This window comes from Gigantopelta aegis, chromosome 10 (assembly GCF_016097555.1).
Source record: "Gigantopelta aegis isolate Gae_Host chromosome 10, Gae_host_genome, whole genome shotgun sequence".
NCBI classification, from domain to species: Eukaryota; Metazoa; Mollusca; class Gastropoda; order Neomphalida; family Peltospiridae; genus Gigantopelta; species Gigantopelta aegis.
In genome coordinates, this window is record NC_054708.1 from 77,174,110 (window position 1) to 77,196,299 (window position 22,190).

The following is a 22,190-nucleotide window of genomic DNA, read 5'->3' on the forward strand; positions in this document are numbered from 1 at the left end:
CACTGACAACAGATCACTACGATAAAACTAAATGTATCATCAGTTAATCACGTTTTTCCGCCACATTAATATATGTAAGGAGGATAACTCTGGAAAGTACACTGGTTTTTGTACCAAATGATGTGTGTCCCTGTTGCTCTAGTGAACTGCAGAGACCAGTCTAAGCTAAATTAAGGGAAAGCTCAGTTATATTCATGAAGCTAATCATCGACAAAAGATTGTTTGAACAGTAATTAATGCCAGTGACCAGATTTCAAAATAAACTCAGGCAGCAGGTAGTTAGTATCGTTTATATTTTTGCTATTAGTAATGGCTGTTATTTTAACTAAGTGGACTGCTGTCTTGGCATGTGAGTGAGATTGCACGCCTTTTCGCATAACCAAAACTGGTCTAATGCCAAAAAACATTGGTTATAAATAATAAATTTGTCAACTTAACACACTTGAATATAAATACAGGGCATAATTAAACAATAAAAATTGTAAAATAATCCCCAAAATGGTAATATTTTTTGGTGAATTTTTTTTACCCTCTTTAAGTCGACCTCCCAAGTTATAAAATAATTTTTGGGTGAAAAAAATTCAACTTTTACGCGAAATTATATGGTATTTAGAATTTAGTACACATGTCTTAGAATATAATAGCATATATATATCTTAGAATTCAGGATATATTTTAGAATTTAATAGAATCCAAGATATATTTTAGATATATATTAAGGATTATTCTTAGAATATGATAAAATTTATCTTAGAATCTAATATACCAGTAATATATCTTAATGTCCTATATAGTATTTCTTTAAAAATATATTAAGAATATTGTTAAAATATAATATAATATTATTGTGTATATGGTGTGTGCTTGCTGGTTGTCTCACCTGTAAAAAGGAGAGATTAGATCCATTTCTCACAAACTACCAGCTCTAGGTCAGTAAAACTTGGTTTGTAGTTGTACCAATGGATGTTCATCGCAGTGCACTGAAAACATTCTTGGTAGGCAAGACATTTAATTCTGTGTCTTAAAGAAGCTTAGGAGATGATGACATTATGGCACACACCAGAGTGTGGGTGTAGCTACTTTTTAGAAATACATGCCCATCTCATCAGGATAATTGGCAATTGAGAACTCGTCAGTCTATCACAAATATAAACATTTAATCATTTCCAAATTATGATTTGAAGATTTCTAAAAGATTATGCACCCCAAAAACAAATATGTAATCAGATATATGAAGAAATAATTAATCTTTCAAGCAAGGAACTACAGTTTACTCAGAAGTACATGTACCTTACAGTGTTGTATATAGAGGATCGTCTTGAACATGAACCAATATAGCCCCGATTGTTGTACATTTGTGAACACATGCATCTACTTGTATGTTTAAACATGTGTTGACATGGAATTTATTAAGCTTCATATTTAGCATAATTGTTTAGCAGTAGCCTAGATGTATTATGTACAATCACTTACATGAATGTTTTTCAACTTTATAAATATTCCAGTCTGATTTACATGCAGTGCTGGCCTCATAATTTTCAAAACCATGACAGTCATCCTGAATTTGATTCAGTTCAAGTCCCAGGTCTTGTGGTTTAAAGTGGTGAATTATCCATGCATGCCATACCTCCCATAACATGCTGACTAGGCAGGCCACAAACCACCCACCTAGCCCAATTAATATTGAAAATAATTTGTTCAACATTGTTGATGTAGTGGTTAAGCTTTTGGTCTTAACTCTTTCACCACTAAGTTTTACAGTCTTGACCTTCCCTGCACACTGAGTTTAAATAGCAGATTTATGATCATGTTTGTTAAAGGATAAAACTACTTGTTTTATCATTAATTTTAGTTATAGGCTATACATTTCCAGAAAGGTGAATGGACGGCTGTCTAGATAAAAAAATAATACTTTAAAAATGTTAGATTCAACAGGTATAAATCTGGTAATTACAGGTAAACTATGCATATTACTCACCTATTTGAGTAGGTAGGACTGGTAATTTAAAAAAACAACAACAGTACAAATGTTTTTCTTGTTGGATAATTAATTAATTAACATTCCAGTTATAATTTTAAAAATATATTTACAATGCTTTTGCAAAATTAAGCTTTCATTTCATCAACAGAAATATCATACCACACACATTTGTTGTTAGCAGGATCTGTATCACGCTTTTTTTTGGCATTCATGTTGGTAAATTACACAATTTTTCCATACACTGTATTGGAATAAAATAGCGAAAAGTACTCTATGTCGTTTGTGTTGACGTCAAACACTTTTACGGGCCCCGGATTTTTAGTAAACGTTTATCTGCAGGTAACCGAATATGGCTCATGTGTCCAGGTAAACTCAGGCGCGTGGTAAAACAGTGGCAAGTCATCTTGTAACTCGTCATCGGTATCATTTTCTTCTAAATTGCCATGTTGAATGACATTTCGTTCACGATCGCCAATCTCGATTAAATCAAATGCACCAAAGTCCATATTATCCCACATTTCATCATCGGAAAACCCGTCATCTGAATCGCAACCATTGTTTTCAACAGACGAAATTTCGTCACCTCGGTTCATGTTTAATTACAGTCAGAATATCAGTATAAACTTGGAAAAACTCATTCAAAATTCGCTAGAACATGGGTGCAGCCATTACAGTGTGTCAAATGGCAGCTATGGTCGCGCGAGATTTTGTCTAATTATAATATTGACGCTTCACTTGGCGCCAAATATGAACAGGTGTTACAAGCCGCTAAACCGGCCTGTCGTGGTGAGAGGCACTGGTATCGCTAGCCGGTATACCAGCCTGTCGTGGTGAAAGAGTTGAGGCTCCTAGGTGCTAGGTTGAAACCTCTACACTGGCTTTGACCACTCCAGAAGTGTGCTTCAACCTTAATTGGATATAAGTTAAAATGAATCGATGAATAAGCAAGATGGTGCTATGATATACACATGTCTTTGGACACTCCTGTGATACATTCTGATTTATGTTATATGCTCAATAATGTATAAAATTGCGAATCACATTTTGATGCCATTGTCATTTGTGTTGCACATAGATGTACATGTACATGAGTGGCTATATTCTTGTGAAGGCTTTTCTCCTATTGTAGTCAGTATCACCACTGCCCATGTGCAATCTAAACTACATGTACATGTATATACATGTGGCTATATTCTTGTGACTATTGTAGAGTATCATAATGACATTACATGTCAGTAGATTATAATGATTACATGTCAGAAATATATTTTTTCTTAGTCTCAGGCAACTATTATAATTGTTATTATATTTTTATTATTGTTAGTAGTAGTAGTACTGTAGAAGTGGAATATTTGATTTATATGTATATACAGGGTTGAAAATGAACATGAAAACCATGTTCGTCAGCAGGGTCAGTTGAAGAAAAATCTTACTGGCCCTTCTCAAATACAACTAGCCCCTCAATTATCACATTGAAATTTAACTGCACCGCCAAAATAAAAAATTAGAATGTTCTTTGTTGAATAATAACCATGTTCTCACAATATATATTCTGTTTACGTCAAAAGGAAACCGATGAATTGGCATTGTTAACATTCATATAAAGATAAGTTATTAAATATTAAATTTTAAACCCATGCCAACTCAAATAACCTTTTTTTTTAAGCAATCCAGTATAAATTAAAAAGCTGCTTTATAAATTGCCATTAAATTGTACAGATTAATATAATTTTTAGAACATCCAAGGTAAGCAGCTTGATTTGTGTTGTCTCTCAACTAAAAATAATGCAGTACAAAGATGCTAAAGGTAGAACTGTGCGTGGGATGAAATAAACTTTGTGGCGAGGCAAGAGGGATGAAATCTCCAGTAAAGGATTTCCTCGGGAGTAGCTGTCTTGAATATGATTATAGACGATGCCTATCCATGGAATCATCCACTATTTTGCCAATTATGTCATGTCATTTCATAGGGTTTTACGTGCACATTCAGAACAAGCTGTTGTAGTGCACGCCTGTCATGGGCACAAGAGCCGGCCTTGGCCGGCTCCTCCGTCCATGACAGGAAAGGTGGGAAGGGGGGGGGGGGAGAGGAGGGACCACCTGCACTGGCAGGTGCAAGGGAGTACCAGCAGCCCGACCAAGTCGGTAGTGGGGGGGGGGGGGGGGGGGGGGGGGGGGGGGGGGGGGGGGGGGTGGGGGGTGGGGGGGGGGGGGGGGGGGGGGGGGGGGGGGGGGGGGGGGGGGTGGGGGGGGGGGGGGGGTGGGGGGGGGGGGGGGGGGGGGGGGGGGGGGGGGGGGGGGATTTTGAATGGAGCAATTATATGCCAGAGAAAAGGTGCACAATTTTCATTGAGGAAATTTGGCACAATTTTCATTGAGGAAATTTGGCACAATTTTGAACGCAAAATGAATATTTTCTGTCTCAGTAAAATGTAATAGTGTGTGTGTGTGTGTGTGTGTGTGTGTGTGTGTGTGTGTGTGTGTGTTTGTGCATGCACACATGTGCGTTTAATTTAGATATTCTAAATGCTACAGTACTAGCCTACTAATAAAATAAATATTGAAAGAAAAATAAATCTGTGAAAAAACAACAACATTTTACCAAAATAAAAGATGTACTAAATGTTATCATATTACAAAGCATACAAGCGTAGTTATTGTTTATTACAGTACTCTTTGGATAATTATGTCATCATGTAAGCCTTGGTGTCAAGATTAGATCTGATCTGTTCTTATTTCATGCAAATTGCTTAAACTTAAAACAATACTGACAACAATCAATTGACTGGCCTTTGGAATAATACCTGTAGTAATAGAAAATTCTATCGTTATTTTTATATGTGTGCCTGTGCACATGTTAGTGTGAGCTAAAACTACAAGATAGATTTTGATTTTGTCCCACAATATAAACTAATTAAATATGATTAATTTTTACCATAACACTGAATAACAATTGTGAAATATACTAGATAATTATAGCATATCCAGTCCATTCCAATAAGCTAACGACATCTAGGTTTTAGAAAATACATGCAGTGTCTGCAATACATTTTGAGCTCTATTTTCATAAAGACCCTGCCCAAAACCACATAAGCTGAGTCTGGCACTGAAAATATAGAGCATGTTCTACATGTTTGTCTTCTGTTGGCAGACCTGTAGTTCACGCCAGCACAGATGCGGTGTGTTTTGCCACATTCGATTCAGTTTCAGTGTGTTTCTTTTTTAACTGGTACCATATTAGCCAGACCCTAAAATCGATGGTTGCCCAACAAACTATCTTTGTAAAATCCTTACTTGCCCTTAGCCAATAAAGGTCGCTATGGGCGACCAGTCGACGGCTAATTTTCAACCCTGTATATAATATATTATTATTGTTTAGAAATCCAACAATATATTTATTAAGGGGCCATTCACAGTCAACAACATGTCGCTGAACTTACAAAGAGTGACTGATTACTCATTTTGATGCCATTCCAGGTCTTCCATCCTCTTCCACAAGCTGAAATGCTGATTTTTCTTTGAATATTTTTTTTAAAAACATTTTTTTCGGGTTTACATATTATCCTCCATCTCAACTAATATATATATAAAAATTAATAATTGCCTAATATTTAATATGAAAACAATTATTTTCTCAAACCTAAATTACATGTAGAATTATGTCAACAAATGTCTATGTTACATATACAATGTACTGTAAATTGAAGGGTGGCGTGCATATAACTTTTATGTACATGTAGTTTGTGCCTAACATCATATTTTTAAAAATTTATGTACACACATTATTTTCATTGCAAACACAGATGATTATATATTCATTAAATCAACACATCACAATCATATAATGATATGTCATTATGTGTATTTGTTAGAAATAAATACATGTACATTACAATATTAGTCTGGTTTACGATATGAATACTTAAGTGATTATGCTGTCAAGTACTTATAATTAATTTATACATCTAGCTATATGGTCCCCTAGATGTTCTAAATCTGAAAGTCATGTGTCCTAAGGATAATACAAGTTATACATTATATATTTTTGATAGTTTAACATAGTTTAAAATAGTCTCTGATTATTATTATAGTTTTGCGCGTGCTGCTTTGTATGTTAGACAGTTTCCCTAATGGCTTTGTTTGGTGCATGAATATACTTAATTAACCTAGTGTAGAAACTATTTGTGTTTTTAAAAAATGCATCACAAAGCATGTATATGTATAGTGGTGTTCACATATATATAGTTAAAGTTACTGCATAAACTTACAACAAGTGGTCTGTATGGTTTTGCACATTTTGGATGTTTTGATTGACAGCCGATAGTTCCAAGTGCCACAACACCAGGGTTTATCTACTGTCAATAAAAATATAAAACGTTTGCAATAACCATGCATGCCATGAGTAAGGGTATGCAGTAACTGACTTGTGCCATGCCCTTAAGTGACATTGCATGATGCAATAAGGAAGTTTGGCTCAGTGAAAGGTGGGGTTCTAACAGTGTGCGGTTATACAGATGTATTGCACACCAATGTCAATGAGAAAGCAATGTAAGCATGGTACAGTTGAAATTGTGTTGTTTAAGTATGTACATCTCTATAACATAGATATTAGGACTAGTATTAGTGGAAAATTCTTAATTATTTAGTTTGACAGAGTTTGATACAGGAAAACATTTGATGCTTATACATGCGTATTTCATGTATTACTAATCTATTACACTAAATCAAGAGACATGGTCCTTATGAAATGTTTATATATCACATTCTTCAATTTAAAGTATTAGGTGTTTAAGTGGATTTCTTTCATTTATGATTCAGCTATCTGAGGTACAATGTATACTATACATTACATGTATGTTAAATATGCATGTAGACTATACTTTATTACATGTACAGTTTAAGAGCTTTGTATTATAAGAAGCTAACTTTTTTGTTTTAATTCAAAATATATCTTGGGGCAGGGTTTCTTCACCCCCACCCCCAGGATATTTATAGTGAACAATTACAGTTAACAATTTCCCACACAATCTATTATGGATTTGTATAATCGATCATAAACATTGGTAGAGCTTAACCCATCAATGTTTTAAATTATAATCAACCATTGGAACATAACTAAGTAGTAATATTTCAGTATTCCATCATAAAAGTTATCAAAGAAGTGTGTACGATATGGAGAAACAGGGGACAATATTTCAAAATCTTAGATAACTGGAAGTCATTTTTAATTACGTAACCGATTGTTCAGTTACGTGAACTATATTCACGTAACTGATGAGTGAGATCTACCTAATCCAAAAACACTTGAACTACAGTTCTGTGCTACACTTGTGGTTCAAATGTATTTAAAAAAATAAACTGATATTCAAATTAACTACTGATATATGGTACTTATAATTTTAGGACGTAATTTGTTCACCACTTAACCGATTGGCGGTTCATGTGATTTTAAAGTTGTATAACTGACATGCGAACAGAACAATGGTTCTCGTGAAATATTGTGTCCTGGAGAAATGGAAATTTTAAATTACATTTCAAATAAGACATGTACTGTGTATTCGACCAATAATATTACTAGTGATAGTGTATTTGTTTTAAAATTATCAGTATCTTAGGCAGACTAGTACATTATGAAATTCATTTTTCCTTTCAAATAGTTGTAAAATAATTACAACAAAAAAGAAGCCAAAACATTCAACTGTGAATATGCCATGACTACATCATTCTGATATTATGTCTGCTGTTAAATGCCATCTTGAGGTGTTACTTATATTTTGTACATGTACCAGTTTGTAATTAAACCATCTCTTTGATTAGTGTCATGAAGAATAGGAACATTTAGCAAGTGAAAGTTAAAGTAGAGCAGGCTGTTACTGTAATGTGACATAATCAGATTACGGTACACTTCCTCTCTCAATTGATACATTGTTGACATGTCTTTAAAGTTTAAAAACCTTTACTGTTTTGAATTAATGTACATATATATTTGCTGTTTGTTGCCTCATAATAAAATGGATCACTATAAATAGTTAAATACATGTAAATAATTATGGCTTTGTCACTTAAATTTGAAATTATTTACTGATTTAGTTTTTTCCTTTTTGCTTTTTGCACTACCAGGATGATGTGGTTGCAAAAGTAAGTTGTTATTTTCTGTGTAATTATTTCTAAACGTAATACATGTATTTATAATACACATAGTCAGTGCTGATTTATAAACATGAATCTAAGTCTAATGTCCATAATATTCCTGTACTGGCAAATGAAAATTACACAAAATCCATTTAGATGTCTCTAATATCGGTCTTTTAACAAAAAACCCTAACAAAAAACTAAAAAACAAAAAAACCTGACATCCATCATTCAGGCAACATCTAATAATTACAATAATTGTGTTTCCAGATAATAATTATATTATTTATTAGCTTCAAATTCTGAGTTCTATGCAATTAGTCACTTACAAAATGTATATGTACATGTACATATAGTGCATTGTAAAAACAAAACAAAACCCCCCACCATATTTGTGGAATAAAATGGATTCAATTTATAAACATGAATCTGAGTCTAATGCCCATAATTTGCAGGAATCGAAATCGATTTTGGTTGAATTTGACAAAACATGAAGCCTGCATGTTTTAGATAATCTCCATATGCATATGTATACATTTGTTGTATATTATGAGCTGATATCTGCATGTATATATGTTTCAAGACAGTATTTACATGTAGTTTTTTTTAAACATATTAAGATGAAAGGACTTAATTTCTTCATATCAAGATGGTTATTATTTATTAAGGTGGAATGTAGTAACAGAAACTAAATGTGGGCAGACTCTGTTGCATTGTATTAGACTGAGCTGTCAGTATAACCTATCATGCTCTCTCATGCTATTCTGTTTTCATATTTGATAGGCCGAAGCAGAGCTACGGGCATGTCAGTCAGAGTTTGACAGACAGGCAGAGATTACAAAGATATTGCTGGAAGGAATTAACAGTACACATGTAAGTAGACTTAACTTAACTTACGGTTTTATGTGCACTTTCAGAAAAAACTGTTGTAGCACACACCTGTTATGGGCGCAAGTATTGGCTCACACCAACTCTTCAGTTTCATTGACAGAAAGCAAGGGTGGGGTGAGAGAGGGGCAGAACTACCCGGACTGGCAGGTGCAAGGAAGTACAGGCAGTCCAACCGGGTCAGTAGTGGACTGGGTAGTGGTTTGATGCTGAGTTTTGCAATAAGTTCCTGTGGGAATTATGAGGCAAATGAAAAGAATGTGCCCAGATTTTTAAAGGTGATTTGGCTTGTAATTTTGGAGTGGTTTGCCAAAGGTAAAACTGAGCTGTTTGTTTTTTGTTTTATTTTGTCTGATGAGCAGCTCGTTGTTGAAACCTTAGTCTTAGCCTTCTGAGGACTGAAGTGAACAGCACCCATAAGTGCTTTGGGATCCTGAATTCTAGGGCATCCTGAAAATGACGCAGCAATTTGTCAGCTTTTGCTTTTATGGGTGCCATGTTGGGTTGTCCTATTGGGCTATTTGGTTAGCTCTTTGAAGGGCCTTTTTTGGCTATACGTTGACCGATCCTTGTTATGTCTATATCTCCTTTCATTGTTCCTGTCGTCTTTTGCCCTTCATATCCAGTGCCACTGGTTTAGGGTGTGGGTGGCCGGTAGATTTTCTTTTGTCTTACTCCTCCTGGATGCAGGTGCAGATGCATTAATGAGCAGCTTTCTTTTGTCTGGCTCAGGAACTTGGTGCGAGGTGCTGGGTCATTAACTGGGTGTCAGATGCATTGTTATCATATAAGTGCTCGCTTGATGCATGGTTGGTTTAGGATCGATCCCCATTGGTAGGCCCATTGGGCTATTTCTCGTTCCAGCCAGTGCACCACAACTGGTATATCAAAGGCCATGGTATGTGCTTTCCCATCTATGAGATGGGGCATATAAAAGATCTCTTGCTGCTACTGTCATGTAGATGGTGTCTTAAAGTTAAGAAGGGACAGGATTTAGCTCTGTCAGTTGAGCATTTGCCTGATGTGCTTGGGTTATAGGATCGAGCCTTCTCAATGGATCCACTGGGTTTTTCCCATCCCAAACCAGTGGCCTTATCTGGAATATCAAAGACTGGTATGTGCTGTCTTGTCTGCTGTAAACGATTCCTTGCTGCTAGTGGAAAAATATAGCAGGTTTTCTCTAAAGACTATATCATTATTATCAAATGTTAGACAGCCAATAGCTAATGATTTATTATTGATCAATATGCTCTAGTGGTTTCTTTAAACAAAACATTTAACTGAAGACTGAGTGTCAGAATTATCAAATGTGTGACATCCAGTAGTCACTGATTAATTAACCACAATGTTCTAGTGTAACTTAGGGTGAAATTGAGGACGAGTTTCATGCTACATGGATATTATGTTGTCCTTTTTTTAGTGATTTCAGAGTTTTATATATCAAAAAATATTACAGAATCCATCCATCTATGTTTAAATTAATAGAATTACTATCAACTAACAATGTCAAAGAATTATGTAAATTAGGGAAATATTGATTCAAAATGTTTAAAAGATGAGAATCAACAGTTAAATAGTCTCTATTAATACAGAGTTCTATACACAATCATTTATATTATCCCTGTCCTTTTTATGTCAACACCTTCCAGTATACCATTATACCATCTCTTGTATATATACATGTATTTGTATGTAACACTGATGAACTGTAAATGTTCAAAGTTAATAAATGAATTGAAAATGAAATAGTGGTGTCATAATGTCATTAAACAAAACAGACTTTTCACTGAAGACCACCTTATGTTTGACATCCAGTCACCAATGATTAATTAATCAATTCACACTGGTGGTGTTGTTAAATAAAATCAAAATCAAAATCCAGGATTATGCCAGTTGAATCACCCAGCACAATGGTAATTACCAAGCATCTCCTCTAGAAGACTTTCAGTTGTTGGTTTGTCCAGTTACTTACATGTAATTTATACTTCACTCTGGTGACAACATCCACACAGACAATCAATGAAACCGTCTATTTGACCGTCTGTGTCAACTTGACTTCATTGCATTGTCATGTCAACTATAGAAAACATACTACTAGAAATGTTGAATTATTTTAGTTCTGTCTAGAACTGATTTTAAATTGTTTGAAAAGAGATTGGTTTGGATCATGTCGGTGATTAAAATAGTTTAAGTTATTAAAACAATAATAATAAAAATATTATCATGTAATATGTGGACGGAGGTAGAAATGTTGAATTGTTTCATTTCCATTTAAAAGTTATTTTAAGTCTTTTGAAAGATATTGGTCAGCAATTTAAAAAAAAAAAGACTTCTTATGAATATTTATATTATATTTTTCTAATTAATTATTCTTTGTCAAATTACCGGTATGTACATTAATGTACATACATGTACTTTACACACCCAGTTATTGCTTCAGACATTCTAGAGAAATAAACCAATAATTTTGAGTTGATATTACTACTATGATTTATCAGGAGAATTACATGTATCTTGTAGGTTCATTTACCAAATTGTATTGTGTACCGGTAATACAATAAAATATATGAATGGTTGATTATTAAAGCTTATGTCGATTTCGTTATTAATTTCTGCTGTGTGTTTGGGATTCAGCTGACTGGTATAGGGCTTGTACATGTAGCTGATAAGTACGCTAATAGATTATCAAACCTTCTTGGAACCTTAACAAAATATATATATGATTTCTTTTTCCTTCTTGATTGTTGTTTTGTTTTGTTTTGTTTTGTTTTGTTTTGTTGTGTGTTTTTTGTTTGTCTTTTTATTTTGAGGGGTGGGTGGGTGGGTTGGATTGAAGTGTTATCTGTTCCACACGTGTGTTCAATAACTTGTGCTTCACCGATTTTTGAGTGTGCCACCCTGTTTGTGGAGAGTACACATGAAAGCTTCATGTTACACCCATCTATGTTTTTCAATAGAGAATCCTAAGTTGATTTAAAACATTACAGAATCTATTTCTAGTAATATACAGGTAGATCTATACAGTTCAAAAACCTTCCAGGAGAGATTGTCTACTGGTTACAGAAACATGGTAGGACCCATGTGCTTGTTACTAGTTTAGAATTGGTCCATGTGGTGGTGGTGATTTTCTGTGCTACAAGTAATTCTAGACATCACAATAATCATATATTTGCCATTTAATAGTCGCTGATTGCACGATACAGTTAGTGTTTATATACCAGTCTGTGATGCTTACATCATCACAATTCTGCTTTTGTCTGTGATGAATGATTTTGTCCATGAATGATACATTTGTTTCATTTGTCTTCATTGTTGAAGGACTTTGTGACGTCACTGGAATAGTGCTGTAGTCCTGTAATGAATGCTTTTGTTGTCTGTGAATGGTGTGTGAATTGATTTCAGTTATTGCTGTTAAAGCCTCATCATGTGTACTGTTTCATTGATGGCATTGTATTGCTGGGGCAGGCTGTAGTTTAGTAGTAGACCACTCACCTGATGTGCGATGGATCGCTAAATCTATCATCCTAAGTGGGCTCAGAATATGTATTTCTTCCTTGTCACTTTATTTTAAAATTTTGCATTTAGATCAGTTTTTTCTCACTAACTATAAATTCTAAGTCAGTGAAACATGGTTTCAAGAATTTTTCCAGGCATTTTGTGGGTCCAAACATAGGACTCTTCCCAAAGGAAAGTGGCACTGGTTTATTTTTGCACTTATGGATGTTCATTACAGTGCACCAATGTTTATGTATTTTTTGTTTTATTTGTTCAATAAACAGTATTCAATGGGGTTGTTTGCATGGAAAAGTCAATGATAGCTGCCTATAGCAGTGATGTGAGATTTCCGAGTTTTTGCGGAATTCCGCGTTTTCATGACCAAATTTCCGCATTTTTATATTTTTTTCCGCGAATAAATAAAAATATAAATTTAACGATTTTGTCCGACTTTTAAGCTTTTTACCGGCATTTCCGTCTTTTAATCAACACGGAAGTCATTCGACTTATCTCCCTTCCCACACCGAACAGTAACGATGTTTGCCGAGGTTTTCTATTGTTAGGCGACATTTCATTGGTTCGTTTTCGCCAACCGTGTATAGCGTTAGACAATTAGCCCGCCTTTTGTGAAGCGGTAACCGTAATGGCAACACGACACAAAGATATCGTGAAGAAATCAAATAAATTAAAACTTGACGTAAACATAAAAAATCCCTGGCGATGGGAATGGCTAGAGAAACAGGTGGACGGTGTTAAGTTAGAAAGCGTTTTTGAGAAACTGTCGGCAAGTGAAAAAGCCTATTGCCAAATTATTGTGTACTGTCATTGTAAATAGTGCATACTAATTACTAAATGTACTGTACATAAGTTGTGACATTACTGTTTTATCTACAAGAAATGAAAGAAAGACACCATGGTAAGTAGGTATTGAAAAAGTTCACTTTTTGTAGGTAAATAAGAATAATAAAGTCTTAACACAGTGATTTAACACACTTCATAAATTTGTTGTTAAGTACCATTACATGACAATTTTTGTGATCTAAATAGGAAAAATAGCTCCCCCCGCCCAATCCTCTTACCGGGGCGTTGCCCCTGGACCCTAGTCGGGGCCTGTCGGCACCAAACACCATCGAGCAATTTTCAGAGTTTTTGACATTTGGTCACTCACATCCCTGCTATAGTTAGCTCACTTGTGTAACTGGTTGGGTAAAGAGTTCTTTGTTGTTTCAGCTTAGATCCCTTTCATTTCAATTGATTTTTACCGGCCTCGGTGGTGTCGTGGCAGGCCATCGGTCTACAGGCTGGTAGGTACTGGGTTCGGATCCCAGTCGAGGCATGGGATTTTTAATCCAGATACCGACTCCAAACCCTGAGTAAGTGCTCCGCAAGGCTTAATGGGTAGGTGTAAACCACTTGCACCGACCAGTGATCCATAACTGGTTCAACAAAGGCCATAGTTTGTGCTATCCTGCCTGTGGGAAGTGCAAATAAAAGATCCCTTGCTGCCTGTCGTAAAAGAGTAGCCTATGTGGCAACAGCGGGTTTCCTCTAAAAAAAACAGTGTCAGAATGACCATATGTTTGACATCCAATAGCCGATGATAAGATAAAAAATCAATGTGCTCTAGCGGCATCGTTAAATAAAACAAACTTTTTACTTTTCAATTGATTTTCATGCTTATATACAATTACGGTTCCAGCACGCTGTCCTGGGCACACACCTCAGCTACCTGGTCTGTGTGTCTAAGACACTCAATTCCACAGAATTATTCTTTGTGTGAATAGTGCCAGCAGCAGATTTTCTCTCTTTCTCTGTCAAGCAAGTGTTGAACTAATCATGTGAAACACCAAATTTGCATAATTTAACATGTGCTGAGGCAGTGTTTCACAAATGTTTGAGAAAGTCACTAGCCTTCACAGCAACTTTGGCTTGTGCTGTACAGTGTTTCTGCCAGAAAGAAATGTTTGGGTATGGCACTATGGAATTGAATACAACCACAGTCAACAAGGGGTATGGGGGGCCTCTCCCAGAAAGAAAATGGGTTTAGTTTAGAGTTGGTGTTAAGAAAATCATATAGTACTGATAAAGAGTAATTAATTTTGTCAAAGGTTAACTTAAAAAAAAAAAAAAATTGTAATCTGCAACCCTGCCTTATGAATTACCGTTGATAATTGGCACTAGCTCGGACCAAGGGCTAGTGGATTTGTCGATCCTTGGCTGAGGCATAATTAACTATTCCTTTCTTTGCTCCGCCTACAGGCTCACCACCTGCGCTGTTTGAATGACTTCATTGAAGCCCAGATGACCTACTACTCCCAGTGTCAGCAGTATGTCACTGACCTGCAGAAGCAGCTGGGCAGGTGAGAACATAGTAAAACAACAAATCACAAAATATACTCTTTTTCTTTAACCTAACCAGGTGTGTGATAAGGTTTATTTAAAAAATAACAGGTATTGACTCCCTCTTCCTGTACAGAGATTCTTTAAGAACATATATTGCTTGCTTATTTAAAATACCTGGCATATGGATAGCATCAGTTAGTACATTGTATCATGCTTTACCTGATCATTTTAGTGTGTCTGATTGTGATGGTTCATTAAACTGTAAAGGTACAAAGTATATGTATATATTAGTGCACTAAAAACATTGTACCACTGGTGTTGTTTGGAGTATTCATGCCTCTACTTCCAAATTACTCATATCAACTAAATTAGATTTTTTTAGGCTAACTGCCATTGAAAATGGAGGTTTAGCTAATAAAAGCAGCTTAATACAATGTATGTATTGCTGAAAAAATAGTGTTTTAAAAGCTCAGCCATTTTTAAATTCAAAATGGCTGCCAGTTGCCACTGCTCCAAGATTGTTATCATGGCTGCTCTTTGAAATGCATAAGTGAAACTGAAAGTTTAACATAAGAAAAAGAAAAATGGTTGTAGGTTGATATAAAGAGTTCATTTTCAATATGTTGTATGTTCATGTATGTCATCTTCACAAAAATATGGTTTTGCTACAACTTGACGTAGCATATATATTATCACACCAATCATGGTTTTAACATCCTGTTCAATAGGCATACATGTCATATTGTTGAGTAGTACCTATATCAGTATGACTCCAAAATGTGAAAATTGGCATATATCGCATTTTGGAAATGATGTCTTCATATCTTTTTAGGCAGTTGTAAGTTTATGTGTCTTAAGGTAGTGCAACATTGTTAAACCTCTTTTGTTTCACAGAGGCATTTTGAAATTGAAGGATGATGCTTAGTGGTATGAAACATCTTCTCTCTTTTTCACAAGCTGTTACAGTATATTTTACTGGCAGCATTGGTATTTATATTTATTATTTATTCTGTCTACACCAAATAACATGTAACAGATTAGCTGAAGACAGTTTTTAACAAGATGTAAGTCTAATTACAAAATATTATGAAATCAATGGTCATCAAAACTGCTCTGGCTTTCTGCCAGAAAATAATTTGAGGGTGCTTAATAAAAGCAAAACATATCATAGGTACCCCGACAAAGTGGTTATCGGTCCGAAATGTTTAGAAATTGGACCCTGTATTTTATTTACTTGACAAGTTTTAAACAGCAGTTCTCTTACTATAATCTGTCTAAAAGTTATTAAAAAATGCATCTATTAATTTCCAAGATTTTAGGGTACGTAATTTTACCCTTCCTACCCTCTGGCAGAAATCAGATAATGCAGTGGCGTAGGAAGGTGCCAAAAGGTGTGTGTGTGGGGGGGGGGGGGGGGGGGGGGCACACACTTTTATATTTACACACTTATACACTATTATAAAGCAAAATATCTGAAAAGTGACAGTGCCCCATTTCCTACACCAGTGTAATGCATGTAAAAAAATATGGCTAGTAATCAAAAAGGGTAAATTATGTGTCAGCTACTGGTATCTTCATTAACATTTTTTTGACCATAATTATCCAGAACTAAACTTTATCTTTATGGCATTCAATAATCTGTGGATATATATACATATAGTAGATACATGTACATTTAATTTTAGTCCTACCACAGTAAACACTTTCGATCCAACGAATACAGTAACTATGATTAGCGGATCCTGTGACCTTCCCCATATCTTCCTCCTCACCTGTTTGAAGTGCTGTTTTTAATGACCTTTTTTTCATGTCATCATCCACACTAAATTCTCAGAAAACTTTTCTCTGATCATGTTTATTTCGAATTTCATAGGAAACATGTCCCTGGACCTCCTTCATGTTACTCCCTTTGAGAACGCAGCTCATTTGCCCTTTTTAGAATTTAATGACCCCCCTTTTAGTGTTTCTGCCAGAAAGAAATATTTGGGTTTGGCACTAGGGAATTGAATGCAACCACAGTCAACAGGGGGTATGGGGGCCCTCCCCCAGAAAGAAAATGGGTTGCGTTTAGGGTTAGAGTCAAGAAAATCATACATTAATGATAAGAGTAATTAATTTTTTCAAAAGGTTAACTTTTTTTTTTTAATCTGCAAAAACATCTGGGTATGGCGCCATACCCGTTTTACCCTCTGGAAGAAACCCTGCCTTTATAAAATCCTGGATCTGCCCGACCATTTCCATCTAGCACCAGACAACAGTAAACTCAAACAACTTGTTGCAGAATATTTCTGACATGTTACATTCAATTTAACTTGTTGTAAGATGTGCCGATGACTTACAAAAAACAAAATCAAATTAATAAACTAAACATTCTGGCAGGTTAATTGGTGTAGATATGAAGTAACGTATTGTTTCACTTTACGACTGCTGTTTGAGCAACGTTTTCCTTTTTTAACAACTTGCAGCCACTCCCCAGCTACACCACCCACTGGTGATAAAGAGTAAGACATTTACTTTCACTTCCTTCTGCTGCCTTTTAATTTTGGTTCCTGGTGAACACGTTTCACATTTCTCCATGTTCCAGCTGCTTTAGCGATTTGCTTGCCATTACTATCTGTTATTTTATCTGCACATCTCGTAGTTGCATCACAAGTAGTTTCAATGGTTTACCACTGACATAATACAAAAAGGGAGTTAATTAATTTAGAACACTTAAAGAAAGCTGATCCAGGGCTCACCCTGTACATTGCCAAATCAGCCAATTGCTAGTTTTCATACAAAGTGGCTACAAAATGGAGTATTTGGCTAATAAAATCTTTGTTAAATTAGTCACTTTTGAAAGATTTTTAAGGAAATAGTCTGCATATCTGAACATTGTCTAAAGCCTCTACTTGTGTCCAGTGTGAGCCCTTGTCGTGCTTTCTCTCGGGAACATGACAAGTCAAACGCTTTTAACTGACTGCGAGTCTGCTGCTAGACTCTCACTTTTGGAACTCACCCATGTTGGGTACATCTAGTGCAAGTTAAGATGGTGATCGAAGAATCCTTTTTCTTAAATTGTATTGAAATTGCAACTTCTCTTTCATCCAAGTAATAAAAAGTGTTTTCTTGTTTATCTATATGTGTAGTTTAAAAACCACACATGCTAAATCTCATTGTGTTTTTTTTAATCATTATGTTAATGTAATAACTTATGTTTGTTTTAATTTTAATCATTATGTTAATGTGATAAATACTGTTTTAATAAATGGCAGCCTTAAAAAAAAAAAAAAAAATCATTTATGCTTGATTGTTCAAAAATAACCCTCCAAAAAACATTTTCAGAGTCATTTTTTAAAATGTATATCACATGTATAACTTTAGGAACAGGGGAATAATACAATGTAACAAATCTAATTCTATTGTTAGTGGTAAATGTAGATGTTGATGTAAATGTTTCTTTTGTTGCTGTTGCATAGTGTGCAATCATGTAGTTGTAGCTTGCATATGTACATGTACCTGTATGTATAACATTTAGCTGTCGGAGTAGATATGTTGTATGCACACACTATCTGCATTAACAGTAGTTTGTTGTTGATATCTTGGAATGATTCATCAATTTTAATTTAGCAAGTTCTATAACTTATTCATAAAGACCGGTTTGTCCAATCCCAGTTATCTCCCTTGATGTGCTGTCTTATTTTTCCTTTCTAATTGGTTATTAATAGTGATTTGTAAGTTGAGGTTTTGGAAGATGTAAAGTTTTAAATTTTGGAAAGATTTTTTTATGTCGGGTCCCATTTTAAAAAATAATATAGATATTTAAAAAATACAAGCATTTGGAATGCTATAGAACACACCTTTTTTCTTTTCTTTTTACATAAAGTGGGTTGGTAGGTTTCTTTCAAGTAAGATGACACCACTAATGTTGTTTGTCATCCTTAATGTAACTGCGTTCTCTATAATTTATGACAGTCCATATGCTGTATTAGTGACAGTATTCATAATTAATACATTATTTGGTTAGGGTTATACAAATGCAATTACATGTAGCATATCTCACCAACATTGTGTATTATGGCCTTCAGGTTCAAAGGGTTGACAATAGAAAGTATTCAAATTTATTACACTAAACAAGAACATGTCATAGTAAACGTTTGCATTGTATGGGGAGAAGAAAGGAATACAAAAAAGAGAACATTTAAAAGACGATATTTGCCAAATAGTTTTTTTTTTTAAATCATACCAGTAGTGACATTTGTATAGTTAAACTATAGTTAAAACTGTTTTATCTTGAATCATGAACGCAAAACGATAAACATGAAACGTTTTTTTTTTTAAATCACATCGGTGAAAAAACCCCACAAATTGTATATATTTTACATAATGGAATAAATAATATAAAAAATGAATAAAAGTTATGTATAAAAAGTACGAGTATTCAGTACTGTGTCCTGAAAATTAATAAAAGTTGGCACCGTTGAAGCGTTTGACAGCCTGAGCAAGCACATGTTTAGACAAAGAGAGTAATAACGTCATCACTGATTGGATGAAACTTGACCTCTGCTGGCTCTAGAGATAACAGTACATGTAGCTGTTCTGCTTACTCCCACTTGTTAACAAAAAAAGTGGAAACCTTTTGTTAATTTTAAAATCCTTTATAATTATTGGATACATTACATTGAACAGTCAACAATAAATACATTTACAGATTATTTCACTACATTTTATGCTATTTCAAGCAGTTTGTATTGCACAAAAGCCTCTTGCTTCAGACTAGGACACTCAACCCGACAGAGCTCCGTACACACATAGTCATTGACAGGTGTTGATTGTAACCAGTTGCAAACTCTGGGTCCTTTGTTTTAATTGGAGTGTAATACCTTGATGGCTCTCTAAACCAAGAATGGTGCTATCATTAATGTCTGTTTAATCTCTTGACCAGCTAAGCGACTTTGACAAATGTCTATCCTAGTGGCAGTCGATTGACACTACTGTAGGTCCGACTTCAGTGACTGGCGATATACTTTGGTAGACTTTAAAATCACAAACGTCTGAAACACCAGCCATATTGACCACTAATTATTTATTATTTTAAAGCATGCACGAGATACTGATGGTAGTACTAAACCAAATAACTTCCGGCTGGGTCAAAGTTCGAGGTGCACCCAACTTTTGATAGAGAAGTGGACACCACAAGTCCTGTGATTGGTTATAAATGTGAGTGTGTTGGTTGTAAAAATTAATAGTTTCATCTGGGTAAAAAAAATGTGCAATTTTATTTCATCTAGTACCAATGTGTCAAGTAGCCTTGTGCTTGAAACATGTATGGGGTACCTGTAAAAAAAAGTACTCGAATTTTGTGTGAAACTAGGGTAGTCATAGACGCTACCCGTTATCTCAGAAACGAGCAGCTTGACCCCCATTTTTTTCTGATTCACTTTAAGTGTAAGGGGTGGTAGTATTTATATCCGTGACGTTATGTCGGTTGATACGTTGCAGGTAGGAGTTTTAGCCACATATGTTACTATTGTCGTCTATGGGATTTGATTTGGTAGTATACACCCTATAGCACATATTCAGTGCATAATAAAAAATATTATGATTTTGTCATTTTTTTAAATTAAACTATACTGGTTGATTAATTAGCCATCACTCGATCATGCAAGTTGACAATGACCTTGACCTTGACAATAATCTCTGTACATGGCTCTGAATGGAGTTTGAATCAAAGTTAGCACTGAAGAAAAGTTGGTTTTGGCCTATAATTCATACTGTAAAGATTTCAATAATTTCTTTTTACATGGTATTTGACTTGCCATATACAACTGCTCTTAAATATGGTATTATATATAGGCAACCTGAACTAAGATTTTAATAGCAATTTATTTTTATATTAAAAATAGCATGTGCCAATAGTGGGTTAATGTCTTTAGTTTCCATTAACATTGTTAATTTTTTATGTATGAAATTCTGAAAACTCAAATTTGTAAAGAAGTTGATTTTTATTGTCATTTTGACATATTTATAGGGTGGTAAGTTATATTTTAGACAAATTTGTAGTTTTATGCAAAATTTAAAGTAAATTTGAAGAAAAACTTTACCAAAAACATAATTAAATTTGTTGTCACTATTGTGCCTTCTGTTCTTATTTGTACATAACAATAAGGTTGTTAAACATATACTTAGATCTCCAGATCATTTTTTCTTTCTTAATAATCACTTAGTTAGCTCTCATGAAAAGCATTTTGAGTTTATACTAGATTCAGAACCAATTTTTTCAGATTTGATTATCTGCCTTGGATTAAGTTGATAATTTATTTTATTGTTAAAGCTGTATTACCTAATCTTACTAGCTAAATAAAATGCTGGATTACAGATTGTAGGAATACATCTAATGTACATATTGTATTCATCCGGATTAGAAAATAAAGCAAGAAAATAGATGTTCGGGTAATTTTGTCACTTAAAAATAGGTTTTTTCAGTAATTAATCAAAAATAAATGTGTTAAAGCTGCATGATTATTCCAGATATCACAACTATTAAAACCTCCAACTACAGTAGGCTATAAATAAAATATAGTCAGGAATATTGGTGGCTGCCAATAGTTTTGATGGTTCATTATGAAAATCAGCATGGCCGATGGATTTGAAATTCCCACACCTGGTAACTTGAAGACACCCACACCCAGCATACAGGATTTCCTCCCAACACTAATGTTCAGGACATTAAGTCATTACTTCATACAAGTACAGTCATGTTTGTGTTTCCTTCCTCAGATATTGTATTTTTTTAATACTGATATTTCTTTGATGTGCCTGTTAAGGTCTTCATAATCTAGGGGTCAATCAAGTGCATGTGTTTTAATGGAATTCTTTAAAGGGGTAGAGGTACTCTGACTATCTTTGTTGTCTCTACATATATACCTGAGTACACACACCCAACTGAAAGTAAATATCTTCAGGAGTTTTATTTTAAAACATTTTGTTGTTTAATATGACATATTGCATTTGTACAAAACTATATGCAATATATATGCTTTTTGAGGTGTACATTATATTAGGTTGCACTGTAGAAACAACAGTTTCAGTGAGGTTGTCAGTTTATGTCAGAATACACCAGATCCTGGTTGTCATAAAGACACATAGCTGGACACTTTTTGAAAAACGTATGTTATCAGTATAGGTAGTACTAAACCAAATAACTTCCGGCTGGGTCAAAGTTCGAGGTGCACCCAACTTTTGATAGAGAAGTGAACACCACAAGTCCTGTGATTGGTTATAAATGTGAGTGTGTTGGTTGTAAAAATTAATAGTTTCATCTGGGTAAAAAAAATGTGCAATTTATTTCATCTAGTACCAATGTGTCAAG

General features: G+C 34.6%; 1 protein-coding gene across 4 annotated transcripts in view; it reads left to right on the forward strand.

Moving 5' to 3' along the window:
* LOC121384153 (endophilin-B1-like) overlaps nucleotides 1-22,190 on the forward strand; it is a 68,911-nt gene that overhangs the window by 31,390 nt on the left and 15,331 nt on the right. For 2 of the 4 annotated variants that reach the window (XM_041514407.1, XM_041514408.1), the window contains 4 exons: nucleotides 8,102-8,119; nucleotides 8,897-8,986; nucleotides 14,756-14,856; nucleotides 17,305-17,340. In XM_041514407.1, the coding sequence (XP_041370341.1) occupies nucleotides 8,102-8,119; nucleotides 8,897-8,986; nucleotides 14,756-14,856; nucleotides 17,305-17,340 (245 nt within the window). The remainder of the gene's footprint in view (nucleotides 1-8,101; nucleotides 8,120-8,896; nucleotides 8,987-14,755; nucleotides 14,857-17,304; nucleotides 17,341-22,190) is intronic. The other 2 variants (XM_041514410.1, XM_041514409.1) reach the window with 2 other exon arrangements.